Source organism: Scyliorhinus canicula, chromosome 1 (genome assembly GCF_902713615.1).
Source record: "Scyliorhinus canicula chromosome 1, sScyCan1.1, whole genome shotgun sequence".
NCBI classification, from domain to species: domain Eukaryota; kingdom Metazoa; phylum Chordata; class Chondrichthyes; order Carcharhiniformes; family Scyliorhinidae; genus Scyliorhinus; species Scyliorhinus canicula.
In genome coordinates, this window is record NC_052146.1 from 273736135 (window position 1) to 273753770 (window position 17636).

A 17636-nucleotide genomic window follows, 5' to 3' on the forward strand; every position below is an offset into this window, starting at 1 on the left:
ATGAGTTAACATAATTTGTCAAACACACACAATGTCACAATATTTCTTACTGGTTCCACTGCATTGCACTATCCAAACATCCAAGTCATCCCCTTCTCCATTCTCACGAAAAGCACTTAATTCCTTGTTTCCAGAGAGTGGGGACGCAAAGTGATGACTGTCGGTTTCTTCTAGTGTTTACATGTGTCAGCCTGGCCTTGTTTGATCAGTATTCTTTGCTGACAAACCTGGCCTGGCTGTGACCAGCATATGGACCAGCCTTGCGCTGCCAGTCCACTCAAAACAGCACAACTAATCGAGGACTGCCCGCGGCCAGCATTCTTAAAAGCCGGTCTCGGCCGTTGGGGACTTCTTCCAATGATTGGGAATGTCACAACCGATCGCTCCGCCACCCTCCCGACACCTGCCTGTAACCCAGCTGCGGGTCATGACCCCGAGTTTGAAAAACCCTGGTCTAGGCTACTAAGAGAGCCCCAACATCTGAAAACACGTTGAAGGTGGTTGTTTTTGGGGCTCCAAAATTATTGAGGTTTATCCCAAACCTGGCGTCCTTGTTGGGAGTCCTTGCGTTATTGAAGTAAAACCAGAAATGGGCATGGAAAACGCTGCAGGAAGATGCCATGCTGGATGAATCATTGGCTCGACCACCCTGTCTGCCATCCCGTAGTCAGGAAGCAATGGGAACTTATCTATGCTTTGACCAGCAGAACGTGGATGACTCCGCCTCGAAAATGAAATGGAACCCCCAGTACTGTCGGAGGATGTTGCAATTGGAAACGGGCACCTTTGTCGTTCACCATGGAAAATGCGATCCCCAACACTATACATGTCCTCCGACCCAGCTCCACAGCTGGTAGAAGCACAGCCGCGTATGTAGTGGCAAACAATCCATTGTGGGACAACCTTCGGTCATCCAGGCTTGAAACCTTAGCTCCATTTTCTCTGACAGTTCCAGAGAGATTGGAGAGTTAGGAAGCTAATAAAATAAGAGATCAATTTCTACTGAGAAACATTACAAAAGAAAAGATACCAGTGCTCCTCAGTATGGTAAAAAGAGATTGAAGGACAGGTTTGTTTCAAGGGAAACAAGTTGCTATTTTTTCCATTAGTAATTGACATGTGAAGGTTGAATGTTGGAGGTGGAAAAACAAGTCTGCTGCATTAGCATAGTCCAACAGTGCCCTCTTAGGAAATATTGTCTCAGCAGTTAATGTTCATGGTTAGCAGGTAGTTTCTCCCAGATTCACTGATAGATTTCAATCTATAGAAGCTTTCTGCTAGAGGGTAATGTGTCCTGTGTTTCAATCTATAGAAGCTTTCTGCTTGAGTGTAAAGTGTCCTGTGTTTATGTAGTGAGGTAGACAAATCAACTGTCATCCTTCAAGATACCAGGAAAACAGTCATGGATTGGATTGGTTTTATTATCGTGTACTGAGGGACAGTGAAAAGTATTGTTCTGCGTACAGTCCAGACAGATCATTCCATACATGCAAAAACATAGGACATACAGAAGTACGCAATGTAAATACACAGGCACCAGCAACGGGTGAGCGTATGGAGTGCAGTACTACTCAGTAGAAACGATGTGTGAAGAGATCAGATCAGTCTACAAGAGAGTCATTCAGGAATCTGGTAACAGTGGAGAAGAAGCTTTTTTTAAACCTGTTAGTGCGTGGTCCTAGACTTTTGTATCTCCTGCCTTTTGGAAGAAGGTGGAAGAGTGAATAACCCGGGTGGGAGGGGTCTTTGATTATGCTGCCCGTTTTCCCAAGGTAGTGGGAGGTGTAGACAGATTCAATAGATGGGAGGCGGTTTCGCATGATGGACTGGGCTGTGTTCACGACTCTTTGTAGTTTCTTACGGTCTTGGGTCAAGCAGTTGCCATACCAGCTGTGATGCAGCCAGATAGGGTGTTTTCTATGGTGCATCTGTAAAAATTGGTAAGAGCCAATGTAGACATGCCGAATTCCCTTAAGTTTCCCGAGTAAGTATAGGCGCTGTTGTGCTTTCTTGGTGGTAGCATCGACGTGGCTGGACCAGGACAGAATGTTGGTGATGTGCACACCTTGAAATTTGAAGCTGTCAACCTTGTCCACCTTGGCACCATTAATGCAGACAGGGGTGTGTACGATACTTTGCTTCCTTAAGGCGACAACCAGCTCGTTATTTTTAGTGACATTGAGGGACAAATTGTTGTCATTACACCACTCCATAGGTTCTCTTTCTCCCTCCTGTAGATGTTGGCAGGTGACATGTAATTGGCCCCAGAAAAATGCTGAAGATGAAGGTATCAATTCAGGGTATTGCGGGAAATTATTTACACATTCCCTTGTCACAGAATCATAGAATTCCTACAGTGCAGAATGAAGCCATTCGGCCCATCGAGCCTGCACCAAACCTCCTATTCCCATACCCCACCTAACCTTTTTTTGGATACAACGGGGCAGTTTAGCATGGCCAATTCACCCAACCTGCACATCTTTGCACTGTGGAAGGAATCCACAGCACCCAGAGGAAACCCACTGACACGGGGAGAATGCGCAAACACCACACAGACAGTCACCCAAGGCCAGAATTGAATCTGGTTCCTGGCGCTGTGAGGCAGCAGTACTAACTAGTGTGCCACCGTGCCACCCTTTGTATAGAGTTGATTTGAAATATGACCGCCCACACAAAAAACCCCCAGACCTGAATGAGGCCCCCCTACCCTCCGATCGGCCCTCCCCCGACTGTGGCAGCCCCTGACTGAGTCCGCAGCCGCCATGTGGGTATCATGGACGGTGGGACCATGAATTTGGCCGGTCAGGGACGGAGAATAGCGGGGCGAACCTAAGGCAACGCCTGAGGTGGTGGATAATCGGCACGGCGTACTTTGAGGGGCAGAGAATTGCGGAGCTGGCGCCGGTCCCGATTTCGTGCAGGAAACTTGATTCTCCGCCCCGTCGCCGAATGAACTGCCAATATGAATCTGGTTTGCAGGTCATTTGGGTTTTCAGAAGACTCAGTCGAGGACAATGGTGCATTTCTAATGGTAGAAGCTGCAAAGAGATGTGGTTGACTTTTGTAAGACATGCCATGTATGTTAGAGGGTTAGGAAGCTACAGCCTGTGATCAAGACAGCCTCATTAATACCAAGACCTTGTGTGCTGAACCGTTAGTCGGATTCTTGTGGATTGTTTGTACCCTGCCTAAACTAAAAAAGGTCACACGTTTATCTTGACTATAATGGATTTGACCACTCAATTTCCAGAGCCAGTACCATTGAAAAAGATTCTATCGAATTGTGAATTTATAGAATTTTCTATAAATAGTCATTTGGTAGTACAGAATAGAGTATCACTGAAAAAAAACATTTTGCATATTTTTCCTGTAAATTTTTATCACATAAACCCCCCCCCCCGGAAATAATGAATAAACCCCCCCTGAACTTGTATTAAATGATTAAATAAATGAATAAAAACTACTGCAGAATTTGTAAAACAAAAAGTTGCAACGGTTTAAAAAAAATAGCGGCTGCACTGCACAATGCGGCCGATTTTTTTTTTAACATGTTCGCGGCCACTTGCAGCCGGCATTATTAAAAGCCGGCTGCTGCGCGGGGATTTGCGCGATCGGGAGCGTCACGGACAACGGCTCCGCGATCCTCCCGACACCCGCCGGCTTTGAAGAACACTGGTGTAGGAGGCAAGATGCCCCTTGCTAGCAAGTCTGCAAACATATCCATTAGATGTGGACCAGGGCCGGCACAAATGTTTTATAGCAGTCTGCCAGGAATCCGTCGGGTCCCAGCGCCTTCCTCACCTGCATGGAGCTGATTATCTCCATGATTTCTCCCAAATCTTTGGTGCTTCCAGTTCCTCCCGCCTGTCCTTCCCCATACCTGGCATATCCAGTCCGCCGAGGAACTGTTTCATCCCTGCGTCCCTGTCGGGGGCTCGGACATGTAAAGCCCTCGGTAGAAGGTCTCAAATGCTTGATTGATCTCTTTTGGTTCTGCTACCAGTCTGCCTCTGCTATTCTTTACCTGCGCTATTTCCTTCATGGTTGCCTGCTTTCTCAGCTGGTGAGCCAGTAGGCAACCCGCTTTTTCCCCGTGTTCATAGAAGGTCCCGGTGTTTGGCAGAGTTGGTGCACTGCTTTCCTGGTGGATAGCAGGTTAATGTCCATTTTTAGCTTTTTCCTCTCCGCCAGCAGCTCTACTGTCGGGGACTTGGAATATCTTCTGTCAACCTCCAAGATGGAGTTGATCAACTGTTGCCTGACCGCCCTCTCTTCCCTGTCTCTACGTGCCTTGCAGGCTATAATTTCCCCTCTCATCACAGCCTTTAGTGCCTCCCAGAATGTGGAAGGTGAGACATTGTTCCGGTTGTTACTCACATAGTCGCCTATGGCCTGTGATGTTTCTGGTAGAAGGCCTTGTCGGCAAAGAGGGCGCTGGGCACGGCCCATCTCCAACCTCACGTCCACATAGTGAGGAGTGTGGTCGGAGATGATGATCGTGGAGTATTCCGCTCCTACTATTCCTGGAAGTACTGATTTCCCCACTGCAAAGAACTCTATACGGGTTGTGGTGAGTGTGTAACTAGTAATTCACACTGTACCTTACTGTTGTCCCTGTGAGCCCCATCTGTGAGCCACTGTGCGGCTCTGCCCACAGGAGGAGATGAGGAGCATGTACAGGGCTCCGCCCCCTTTAGGGAGTATAAGTCCTGCGGTCCTGCGAGACCGCCCTCGTTATCGTGCAGTCGCAGGCAGGCTCAGTTGTATGCAGATTAAAGTCACAGTTTACTCCAACTTGTGTCTCTGAGTGAATTGATGGTCGCATCTATTTAATCGACTTAAAGAACTACTATGGAATCACCCGATCGACTGGAACTCGTTCCACAGGCCGCAGAGGCAAAGAAAATTTTTTTGCTTTGGCTTCGGTGCTTCAAGGCCTACCTGGCTGCGTCGACGACCTCTTCCATTACAGATGAACAGAAACTAAGTCTTCTCCACGCACGGGTGAGCCATCGTATTTCTACTCAACTTGATCAAGCTGACTCTTACACTGAGGCCCTCGGGATACTCGACTGCCTGTATGTGCGGCCCGTGAACGAAGTCTACGCGCGACACATCTTCACAACTCGTCGCCAGCGCCCTGGGGAGTTGCTAGATGACTATCTGTGCGACATCAAAGCCCTAGCACGCAACTGTAACTACCAGGCCGTGACAGCCACTCAGCACATGGAACTCGCCGTCCGAGATGTGTACGTTGCGGGGGTCCGATCAAATTATGTGCGGCAACGTCTCCTTGAGAAAGGGGCCCAGGACCTGGAGGACCGCGAGCTACAGCTCGCTAAGGTCTGCCTGGCCAAATCAAAAAACTCAAACCCTAACTCGAACACTCGCTCCGCCCACTCTCAGGCCCACAGACCCTGCAATGTGGCAGCGTGTCTGCTGACTCCGCCCCCACACAACATGTGCGACTCACGGGGGCCGTCATCTTGGCCATCCTCCCCCACGTGGCCGGCCATGTGCGATCCATGGGGGACGCCATCTTGGGCGCCATTTCCTCGCCGCTCGCCACGTGTGATCCATGGGGCGGCCATTTTGGACGCCATCTTCCTCGCCGCACGCCACGTGCGATGGTCGCCATCTTGGCCATCACCCGCTACGCCACTCGAAGATTATGACCTTCGTGGACAGTCATCGTGGGGCCGCTCTAGCACCGCCGACCACTCCACCGACTACCCTCAACTCAGCGCAGTCACCTTGGACCAGTCGCGGCCCAAGCACCTCAAGAGCTCCATGATGTCTGTCCGGATCAACGGATATGAGACACCATGCCTGTTCGACTCCGGGAGCACTGAGAGCTTTGTTCACCCGGATCTGGTAAGGCGCTGCTCGGTCCCTCTATTCCCGACACAGCAAACAATCTCCCTCGCCTCAGGGTCGCACTCAGTTCAAATACAGGGGCGCACTACTGCGACTCTGACAATACAGGGCGCCGATTACACCAATTTCCAATTGTATGGGCTTCCAGACCTCCTCCTAGGAATGGATTTCCAGTGCAACCTCAGGAGCCTCACACTCAGCTTTGGCAGACCCCTGCCCCCACTCACTATATGCAGCCTAGCAACTCTGAAAATCGACCCCCCTCCATTCTTCGATAATCTCACCGCCAACTGCAAACCAGTGGCCACTCACAGCAGGAGGTATAGCCTGCAGGACAGGGTGTTTATCAGATCCGAAGTCCGGCGTCTTTTGCGTGAAGGAGTCATAGAGGCCAGTAATAACCCCTGGTGAGCTCAGGTGGTGGTCGTCAAAACCGGGGAAAAGCTCCGGATGGTGGTTGATTACAGCCAAACCATTAACCGGTTCACGCACCTTGATGCGTACCCCCTCCCCCGGATTGCAGACATGGTAAATCAGATGGCACAGTACCGTGTGTTCTCCACAGTGGATCTGAAGTCTGCATACCACCAGCTCCCAATCCGCCCGGAGCACCGCCACTCCACGGCGTTCAAAGCAGACGGCCGCCTCTTCCATTTCCTCCGGGTTCCCTTTGGCGTCACGAATGGGGTTTCGGTGTTCCAACGAGCGATGGACCGAATGGTGGACCAGTACGGGCTGCGGGCCACCTTTCCGTACTTGGATAACGTAACCATCTGTGGCCTTGACCAGCAGGACCACGACGCCAACCTCCACCAATTTCTCCAGACCGCTCAAAAATTCAACCTCACCTACAATAAGGAGAAATGCGTTTTCCGCACTACCAGGCTAGCCATTCTCGGCTACGTCGTGGAAAACGGGGTCCGAGGACCCGACCCTGACTGTATGCGCCCCCTCTTGCAACTCCCTCTTCCTCACTATCCCAAGGCCCTCAAGAGGTGCCTCGGATTTTTGTCATACAGTGGGTCCCCCAGTATGCAGACAAAGCCCGCCCACTATTTAAGGCTACCTTCTTTCCACTGTCAGCTGAGGCTCACCAGGCCTTCAACTGCATTAAGGCGGACATTGCCAAAGCTGCCATGCATGCGGTAGACGAGTCCGTCCCATTCCAGGTGGAGAGTGACGCATCAGTGGTCGCTCTTGCTGCCACCATTAACCAAGCAGGCAGGCCGGTAGCGTTCTTTTCCCGAACCCTCTCCGCTTCAGAACTTCGACACTCCTCAGTCGAAAAGGAAGCCCAAGCCATTGTGGAAGCCATGCGGCACTGGAGGCACTAATTCGCGGGTAGGAGGTTTACCCTCCTCACCAACAAAAGCTCGGTTGCCTTTATGTTTGACAACTCGCAGCAGGGCAAAATCAAGAATGACAAAATCTTGCGGTGGAGGATTGAACTCTCCAACTATAATTACGATATAGTATATCATCCTGGGAAGCTCAATTAGCCCCCAGATGCCCTGTCCCGCGGCACATGGGCCAGCGCACAAGACGACCGACTACAGGCTATCCACAATGACCTCTGCCATCCGGGGGACACCCGGCTCGCCCATTACATCAAGGCCCGCAACCTGCCCTACTCCACCGAGGAGGTTAAAGCCGTCACCAGGAATTGCCCGATCTGCGTGGAGTGTAAACCGCACTTCTATAAAGCAGGCAAGGCCCACCTGGTAAAGGCATCCCGGCCCTTTGAACGCCTGAGTATTGATTTCAAAGGGCCCCTCCCTTCGAACAACCGTAACACCGACTTTCTCAACATTATAGACGAGTTTGCCCGTTTCCCTTTTGCCATCCCATGCCCCGATATGACCACCCCCACGGTTATCAGAGCCCTGCACAGCGTCTTCACCCTGTTCGGTTTCCCCAACTATGTCCACAGTGACAGGGGTTCGTCCTTCATGAGCGACGAACTGCGTCAGTACCTGCTCAGCAAGGGTATCGCCTCGAGCAGGACTACCAGTTATAACCCCAAGGGGAACGGGCAGGTGGAGAGGGAGAACGCAATGGTCTGGAAGATCGTGCTACTGACCCTACGGTCCAGGAATCTCCCGATCTCCCACTGGCAGGAGGTCCTCCCAGATGCGCTCCATGCTATTAGGTCCCTCATTTGAACGGCCACGAATCAGACTCCTCATGATCACTTATTTGTCTTCCCTAAGGGAACTACCAAGGGGGCCTCGCTTCCTTCCTGGTTGAGGACACCTGGACACCTTTCCGTACTTGGATAACGTCACCATCTGTGGCCATGACCAGCAGGACCACGATGCCAACCTCCACCGATTTCTCCAGACCACTCAAAAACTCAATCTCACCTCCAATAAGGAGAAATGCGTTATCTGCACTACCAGGCTAGCCATTCTCGGCTACGTCGTGGAAAACGGGGTCCTAGGACCTGTCCTCCTTCAGAAACACGTTCGGACACATAAGACCGACCCCCTGATAGTGAAGGTCCAGCTTCTGCACTCGAACCCCCACTACGCATATGTTGAACACCCCGATGGCCGGCAAGACACCGTTTCCCTCCGGGACCTGGCACCCGCAGGCTCTACCACCACTACCGCCAATACACCCTCCACACTACATCCCACCCGACCTCCCATGCCCTGCGTCCCCGCACCTATTTGCTTCCCGTGCTCCCTTCCACTCGGCACACCAGTCCGCAGGAACGAAGCTCAGGAAGAGCCATCCCCAGAGTCCACCCCTGGACCCGCACCAAACATCCTTCCACACCATCAGAAACGGCTGCAACACCAGTGCTTCGTCGGTCGAAACACACGATCCGGGTGACGGACCAACTGAACTTGGGGGTGAATGTGGTGAATGTGTAACTAGTAATTCACACTGTACCTTACTGTTGTCCCTGTGGGCTCCATCTGTGAGCCACTGTGCGGCTCTGCCCACAGGGGGCGATGAGGAGTATGTACAGGGCTCCGCCCCCTTTAGGGAGTATAAGTCCTGCGAGACCGCCCTCAGTATCGCGCAGTCGCAGACAGGCTCAGTTGTAAGCCGATTAAAGCCACAGTTTACTCCAACTCGTGTCTCAGAGTGAATTGATGGTCGCATCACAGGTGTATGCTTTGTGTACTGGTGAAAATAACGATAGTTCCTTTTCTCCCGGGTGTAGGAACTGCCATGGGTGTACTGCCCCTATCTGTTCCATAACTGTTCCCAGTTCCTTAGCCATGCCTGCTTTTTTCCCCGTTCAGGGCTTCGATTGGTCGGTCAGCAGTTAAAGTCACCCACCTCCCCATTATCAGTCGGTGCGTGTCAATGCTCGAGGACTTCTGCCATGGTATTTTTTATGAGCTCTGTGTCATCCCAGTTGGGAGCATATACATTCACCAGAACTACTAGTGCCCCATCTAGGGCACCGCTGACCATGACGTTCCGTCCCCCTGGGTTCATTACCGTCCTGGTTTCGGTAAATCTCGTTCTCTTGCTGATCAGTATGGCTGCTCCCCAAGCCCTCGTCCTGTGGCATGCATGGTAATTCTGCCCCACCCAGCCCTTTCTTACCAGCAGTCTGTCCTTCTCCCTCAGCTGTGTTTCGTGCAGGTAGATTATGTCAGCCTTCAGGCTTCTCAAGTGGACGAAAACTCTGGATCTTTTCACCAGGCCGTTAAGTCCCCTTACATGCCAGGTAACTATTCTGGTGGGGGGGGGGGGGGGGGGGGGGGGGGGGGGTGGGGGGGGGGGGGGGGGGGGTGGGGGGGGGGGGGGGGGGGGGTGTTGTCCCCCCGTTCCTGCAGGATCAATGTACCTATTGGACGCGCACCTGCACTCCAAGGTTTCCCTTTCTTAGGGGGCCGTCCAAAATGGCGATGGTCGCCGTTCTCCCCATGATGTTGGACCTCTGAACTCCGGGGCTTCCCTTTGTCCAGGGGGCATCCAACTGTGTGTACGCTACATGGGTACGCCCCTGCACTCTAGGGTTTTCCTTTATTTAGGGACCCTCTAAAGTGGCTGCTTGCGGCGCAATCTTGATTTCATGGCCTGCCCCATGCCCGCTGCGTCCTCACTGCGGCCGGGTTTTGTACCTGTCCATGTCATTCGCTCTCACAAACGCGTTGGCTTCTGCCAGGGTGCCAAAGTAATGTTCCATCCTCTGGTATGTGACCCAAATCTGGCTGAGAAAAACATGCTGAACCTCACTCCATTTTTATAGTGCCAATTTTGCTCTATTAAATTCTTATTTTTGCAAGATCTTCCCCAATGTCCTGGTAGATGCAGATTCTGTGCCCTTCCCATGAGTACGAATTTGTCTGCCAGCCAACCTCAGAATCTTTTCCCGGTTCTGGTACCAGTATGGCTTAGCGATGTTCGCTCTTGGCTGCTCCCTACTTTGGGTTTCGGCCAGAGTGACGTGTGTGCCCTGTCGAGTTCTGGGGGGGCTGAGGAAGCTATCCCTCCTGACTACGTTGCCCAGCATTTGGCCATTGTAGTCTGTTGAGTACCTGCCCTCGATGCCTTCCAGAAAACCCACAATCCGGATATTTAGTCGTCGAGACCTGTTCTCTTGGTCCTCGACCTTCCCCTTCACGTTCCCCTGGGCCGCCACCAACTTCTTCACCTCTGCCTCTAGAGCCACAATCCTGTCACTCTGATCTGAAAATGCCTTTTCAAGGTCCAGGATTGTTCTTTCCTCTGCCTCCACCTTCTTCCCCAGGCCGTCTATCATGCGCTGGAGGGAGGCCATCACCTCCATCACCACCGCCTTCACCACTACCTGGAATTCTGTTTATATCGCCCCCCTCATGGCTGGCAGTTCCTCTTTTATAAAGCTTTTCCCTCCGTCTCCTGATGGAGAGGGGGGTTCCGTCACTCGTGTTGGTTCCATCACTCGAGTCGCCGGTCTTCCCCACTTTTGGGTAGTCGGGGCTTCCACCTCACCCCGTGGGTCCGCCGGTCCATCCACAATTTGCTCATGCCCCTTTCGGCTAGTCCTGCCTTTGCAGGTACCGTTCGGCAGCATCCTCTTTGCCACTGTTGGTCTTTGTCCTGTATCAGTTTGGATGGCTTTTTGAGCCAGAAATCTCTGAAAATTAACTCTTTTGGTTCTAGTTGGGAGGAAAGCCACCTGATGTGCGTCCACTCAGCACATCACCGCCACTGGAACAGAACCTTTAAATTTCAATGGAAATCTTACCTGGTTTACCACAGCTAGTGCACTAAAAAAGGGGTGTGGTCTCCTTTATTCCAACTCTGCTATTTTGATGCTAGGCTCCAGGGACAAGCTGTACAGCCTAGATTCCATCCAACCTGAGTCAGAAGGTTGGGCAAGATAAGATCAAAAATACATTAAGGTGAGAAATTGGGCATGGAGTTGCAATCCAATTCTGATTGCCACTCTGAGGAAGTTCAGGCCTCATATTATTACTGCTGCAATTGTGTAAACTGTTCAACAATAAATTATTCTCATTGCATTTTGCATATACTGTGAAATATATATTTGATACTTTGTATCAAATCAAGTTCTGGGAGTGTGTAAACTTCTTGTAAAATACACAGATAAAAAACAGTACATGTTCCAACTTACAGTAAACAGATTTTAAACTTCACACAAAAAACTTTCATATTCTAGTTTTAAAAATTCAAAAACAGCATAATTAAGTAACAGGAGGAACTTAATTACTGCAAAGAGGCTCTTACCAAATTTTTCTCTAAATTTGCTGTCTCCATTTTGATGAAGATCCCATCCACACCTTTTCTGAGCCAAAAGCGGAAATCTAACTGGAGAAATTCCAAAAGTCACTCCTTGTTGTTATACATAACTTAATGCTACAATTGTGAGGTATTTAAGATGAGAATGTTTTGGGATTGTATCTTTAAATTTGGGGTAAATGACAAATGGCCTATTCTTAAATCTGCCTGACAATAAATCAATGTGGTGATTGTTAGAGATCAAAGGGACATTTAGTGTTTTGCTGAGAAGGTAAAACGTAGTTATGCTTGGAGCCAATGGCAGCAGTGTCTGAATTTACAATGAGTAGACTCTGAGAGCTGAATAATATCGGGGTGGGGAAATGGCTCTTCCAAGAGGGAATTCTGCCCATCACTGGGGAGGAAGTCTCAGCAATGCCAAGAGTGCGTTCGTGGCTGCCTCAGAGACTGCAAGATGAGAATGAAAAAGGCATAGAACCCAGAAGCCATCGAGTCTGCAGTCTTGGACCATAAGATATAGGAGCAGAATTAGGCCATTCGGTCTATCGAGTCTGCACTGCCATTCGATCATGGCTGATATGTTTCACATCCCCATTCTCCTGCCTTCTCCCATCACCCCTCATTCCCTTATTAATAAAGAACCTATCTATCTCTGTGTTAAAGACACTCAGTGACGACCTCCACAGCCTTCTGTGGCAATGAGTTCCACAGATTCAGCATCCTCTGCCAAAAGAAATTCCTCCTTATCTCTGTTTTAAAGGATTGCCCCTTCAGTCTGAGGCTGTGCCGTAGGTTTTAGTCTCTCTTACTAGTGGAAACATCTTCTCCACGCCCACTCTATCTCGGCTTCTCAGTGTTCTGTAAGTTTAAATGAGATCCCTCTCATCCTTCTAAACTCCGTCAAGTACAGACCCAGAGTCCTCAATCGATCCTCACATGACAAGCCCTTCATTCCCCAGATCATTCTTGTGAACCGCCTATGGATCCCCTCCAAAGCCAAAACATCCTTCCTTAGATATGGGACCAAAACTGCACACAATATTCCAAATGGGGAGGATTTTGGTAGCTAAAGGAGGGGAGGGGTAGTTTTATTTTTATTGTTTCACAGGCCATGGATGTCGCTGCCTGGGCCAGCATTTTTAATGCACATTTCTGTTTTTTTAGAAAATATTTTATTGAAGCATTTGTAATTTTCAGTTTAACAAATTAACATTCAAAACAACCTAGTGGCCCGACGCACGTAACACATCACAATAACATACCCAACTACCCTCCCGCCCTAGCTCCTAACTACCCATACATTACATTCCCTGTCTTTATTTTACACTGCCATGCCTCCTATTTTCTCTCTCCCCCCCCCCCTCTTTTCTGCTGACGTTCAGTTTTCCTTAAAGAAGCCGATGAACGGCTGCCACCTCCGAACAAACCCTTGAGTTGAACCTCTCAAGGCGAACTTAATCTTTTCCAGCCTGAGAAATCCTGCCACATCACTGATGTGTTATCTGAGTTGGTTTAACATTGACTGCAACTGGATGCAGTGAGATGAGAAACAGGCTTCCGACACAGATGGTCCAACACTGTTTTATTGACCCTGCTTGTTGCTGTACATAATCTGCTGTTGGTTGACACTCCATTAATCTAAACTGATAACCTCTATATGGCTTGACCAGACTAGCTCTCTGTCACTTGGAGACGGTGCTCATGGCCTTGTGCACTTTAACTAACTCTGAAGCTGTATCCTGTGAGAAGAGGGAGAGTCTTAATGCCTTGTGTGTTTTATAGTAGTAGTGTCCTGTCTGGTGTTTGGTTGTTCTGTGTCGTGTGTGTTCATTGTGATGCACGATCAATTACACAAAGACGAGAGTTGGATGCAATGGCTGTTGTAGAGGGAGCACACATATTTATACTCCACCTACTGGGCGGAGCCAGCAGGCAGGGAACTACCCCCATACCTGTAGTACAAGGCCTTACGATAAAGCACCTACATCGACATCCTCTATATACAATATATACAGAAGTGGTGACTACCACATTCACCCCCTGTTAAAAAATTGAGTCCGGCGGGGGTGGTGGAGAACTATATACAGAAAGATGTATTTTAAAGTACAGATAATATTACAAATTCAGGCGGTCCGGAGCCTTGATCTGTCGTTGAGAGCACCGCAGCGCTGGCGGCGACTCCGGCGTCGGTTTGGTCTTCGGTGACTCCGGGAGCATGTCGAAATCCTCTTCATCCCCGGGTGTGAGCAGGGGGAGGACGGATTGTCCTGGAGCGGGGGCTGCGGTGGGGATCGCCGGGGGAGGGGAGGGTGGCGCCAGGTCGGGGGGGTGTGTGTGTGTGTGGAATCAGCTGGTGCCAGGTCCCTGAGGGAGACTGTGTCTTGGCGGCCGTCGGGATATGCTATGTAGGCGTTCTGTGGGTTGGCATGAAGTAGCTGTATCCTCTCAACCAACGGGTCCACCTTGTGGAGTCGAATGTGTCTACGGAGCGGAACGGGGCCTGGAGCTGCCAGCCATGTCGGGAGCGAAATCCCAGAGGCGGACTTCCTAGGGAAGGCAAAGAGACGTTCATGTGGTGTTTCATTAGTCGCGGTGCACAGGAGCGACCGAATGGAGTGCAGGGCGTCAGGGAGGACCTCCTGCCAGCGGGAGGCCAGGAGATTTCTGGTCCGTAGGGCCAGTTGGATGGCCTTCCAGACCGTCCCATTCTCCCGCTCCACCTGCCCGTTTCCCCGGGGGTTGTAGCTGGTCATCCTGCTCGAGGCAATACCCCTGTTGAGCAGGAACTGGCGCAGCTCATCGCTCATGAATGAGGATCCCCTGTCGCTGTTGACGTAGGCGGGGAAGCCGAACAGAGCGAAGATGGTGTTGAGTGCTTTGATGACTGTGGCAGACATCATATCGAGCATGGGATGGCGAAGGGGAATCTGGAGTATTCATCAACCACACTGAGAAAGTACGTGTTACGGTCGGTTGGGGGGAGGGGCCCTTTGAAGTCCACGCTGAGGTGTTCAAAGGAGCGGGAGGCCTTCACCAGGCATGCACGGTCTGGCCGGTAGAAGTGCGGCTTACACTCCGCGCAGACCTGGCAGTCTCTGGTGATCGCCCTGACTTCCTCGATGGAGTAGGGCGGGTTGCGGGCCTTGATGAAATGGTAAAAACGTGTGACCCCGGGTGACAGAGGTTGTCGTGCAGGGTCTGGTGTTGGTCCACTTGTGCGCTGGCACATGTACCTCGGGATAGGGCATCAGGGGGCTCATTTAGCTTACAGGTGGGATACAAAATCTCGTAGTTGTAGGTGGAGAGCTAGATCCTCTACCTCAAGATTTTATCGTTTTTGATCTTGCCCCGCTGTGTGTTATTAAACATGAAGGCAACCGACCGTTAGTCAGTGAGGAAAGTGAATCTCCTGCTGGTCAGGTAATGCTTCCATTGCCGCACAGCTTCAACAATGGCCGGGGCCTCTTTTTCGACGGAGGAATACTGAATTTCAGATGCCTGTAGGGTGCGGGAAAAGAATGCCACAGGCCTGCCTGCCTGGTTGAGGGTGGCGGCCAGAGCGACGTCTGATGCATCGCTCTCGACTTGGAATGGTAATGTCTCGTTGACCGCGTGCATCGCGGCCTTAGCGATGTCGGCCTTGATACGGTTGAAGGCCTGGTGAGTCTCGGCCGTCACGGGGAAAAAACAGTGGATTGAATGAGTGGGCGGGCCTTGTCCGCGTAGTTTGGGACCCACTGGGTGTAATAAGAAAAGAACCCCAGACATCGTTTGAGGGCCTTAGAGCAGTGGGGAAGGGGGAATTCCATGAGGGGGCGCATGCGGTCGGGATCGGGCACCAGAACTCCGTTCTGGACCACAAAGCTGAGGATGGCTAAGCAGTTTGTGCTGAACATGCACTTCTCCTTGTTGTAGGTCAGGTTGAGAAGAGTGGCGGTGTGGAGAAATTTGGCAAGGTTGGCGTCATGGTCCTGCTGATAGTGGCCACAGATGGTGACATTGTCAGGTACGGGAAAGTGGCCTGCAGTCCGTACCGGTCAACCAGTCGGTCCATCTCCCGTTGGAAGACCGAGACCCCGTTGGTGACGCCAAAGGGAACCCTAAGAAAGTGGTAAAGGCAGCCATCTGCCTTGAAGGCAGTGTATGGGCGGTCCGCCTTGCAGATGGAGAGCTGGTGGTAGGCAGATTTCAGGTTCACAGTTGAGAAGACCCGGTACTATGCAATCTGACTGACCATATCAGATATGCGTGGGAGGGGGTGCGCGTCGAGCTGCGTGTACCGATTGATGGTCTGACTGTAGCCAACAACCATCCTGTGTTTCTCCCCAGTTTTCACAACTACCACTTGGGCTCTCCAGGAGCTGTTGCTGGCCTCGATGATGCCTTCCCGAAGCAGTCGCTGGACTTCGGACCTGATGAAGGTCCTGTCCTGGGCGCTGTACCGTCTGCTCCTGGTGGCGACGGGTTTGCAATCCGGGGTTAGGTTTTCAAATAGGGAAGGTGGGTCGACCTTTAGGGTCACGAGGCCGCACACAGTAAGGGGTGGTAGGGGCCCGCCAAATTTCAGTATTAGGCTCTGGAGGTTGCACTGGAAGACCAGGCTGAATAGCAGGGTAGCGCAGAGGTTGAGAAGGATGTAGAGGCGGAAGCCGCTGAACTCCATGCCTTGGACAGTGAGAGTGGCGATGCAATACCCCAGGATCACCACGGAATGGGACCCAGACGCCAGGGAGATTCTCTGGTTAGCGGGGTGTACCGCGAGGGAGCAGCGCCTTACCGTATCGGGGTGAATGAAGCTCTCGGTGCTCCCAGAGTCCAGCAGCCAGGAGATCTCATGCCCATCGACCTTCACTTTGGTTGAAGCAGTTGCAAGGTTGTGTGGACGAGACTGGTCAATCGTGACCGAGGCAAGACGCGGCTGGTCATCGGCGGCTGCAGGCGACGAGCGGCCGGGTGAGGTGCCCAGGGGACATGGGTCCTGGGTCGGGTAAGATGGCGGCGCCCACTGGCCGCACATGTCGTGGGGAAAACAAGATGGAGGCGCCCATTGGTCCTAGGGGGGTCAGATGGCAGCGCCCACGGGCCGCACGCATTGCGAGTCGAGCAAGATGGCGGTGCCCAACAGGCCGCAAGTGGTCCGAGGAGGGGAAGATGGCGGTGCCCACGGGCCGCACGTGGTCCGAGGAGGGGAGATCGCGGCGCCCACTGGCCGCACGTGGGAGGTGCCGGAACAATAGCGGTGACTGAGCGGGCCTGGCACACCGCAGCTAAGTGTCCCTTCTTGCCACAGGCCTTTCAGAGGGCGCTCCGGGCCGGGCAGCGCTGTCGGGGGTGTTTGGACTGCCCACAGAAGTAACATTTGGGTCTCCCTGGGTTTGGTTGTCTGCCGCGTGGCACAGGCGTGGGGTTGGCTGAGGGTGGCACAGCCATCTGTGGAGTCTACGATGCACAGGAGGGTGGGCCACGCGGTCGAGAGCGTAGGCCTGGATGTTGCGTGAAGCGACCGTAAGTGAGAGCGCTAGCTTTTTGGTTTCCGCGAGGTCAAGCGTGGCCCCTTCTAAGCGGCGCTGGCAGATGTAATCGGACCCTATGCCCGTAAAAAATGTGTCTCTTATGAGCAGATTTGAGTGTTCCGTGCCCGAAATGGCCTGACAGTCACAGTCTCTAACTAGGAGAACCAGGGCACGCCAGAAATCTTCCACTGACTCACCAGGAAGTTGATGACGAGTGGAGAGGAGGTGCCTGGCATAGAGTGTGTTAGGCCGCTGAGTGTAGTTTTCTTTTAGTAGCGCCATGGCTTCTCCGTAGGTCGGCGCGGCCTGGAGAAGTGGAAAGACGTTGGAGCTCAGCCGCGTGTAAAGGATCTGGATCTTCTGTGCTTCTGGGATTTGATCTGGCGCAGACCCGATGTATGCTTCGAAACAGGCTCGCCAATGTTCAAAGTCCTTTTTGGCGTTGTCTGCTTGCGGTTGCAGCTGCAGGCGATCGGCTTGATGCGGAGGTCCATCTTCTGAAAACTTAGTGTAAGAAATTGATGCATGATCAAT

At 51.8% G+C, this 17636-nt stretch overlaps 1 protein-coding gene across 1 annotated transcript in view; it reads right to left on the minus strand.

Moving 5' to 3' along the window:
• Positions 1-17636, minus strand: part of LOC119974520 (4F2 cell-surface antigen heavy chain-like) — a 189182-nt gene that overhangs the window by 96316 nt on the left and 75230 nt on the right. Inside the window, exon 4 of the mRNA XM_038813465.1 lies at positions 11578-11658. Coding sequence (XP_038669393.1) covers positions 11578-11658 — 81 coding nt within the window. The remainder of the gene's footprint in view (positions 1-11577; positions 11659-17636) is intronic.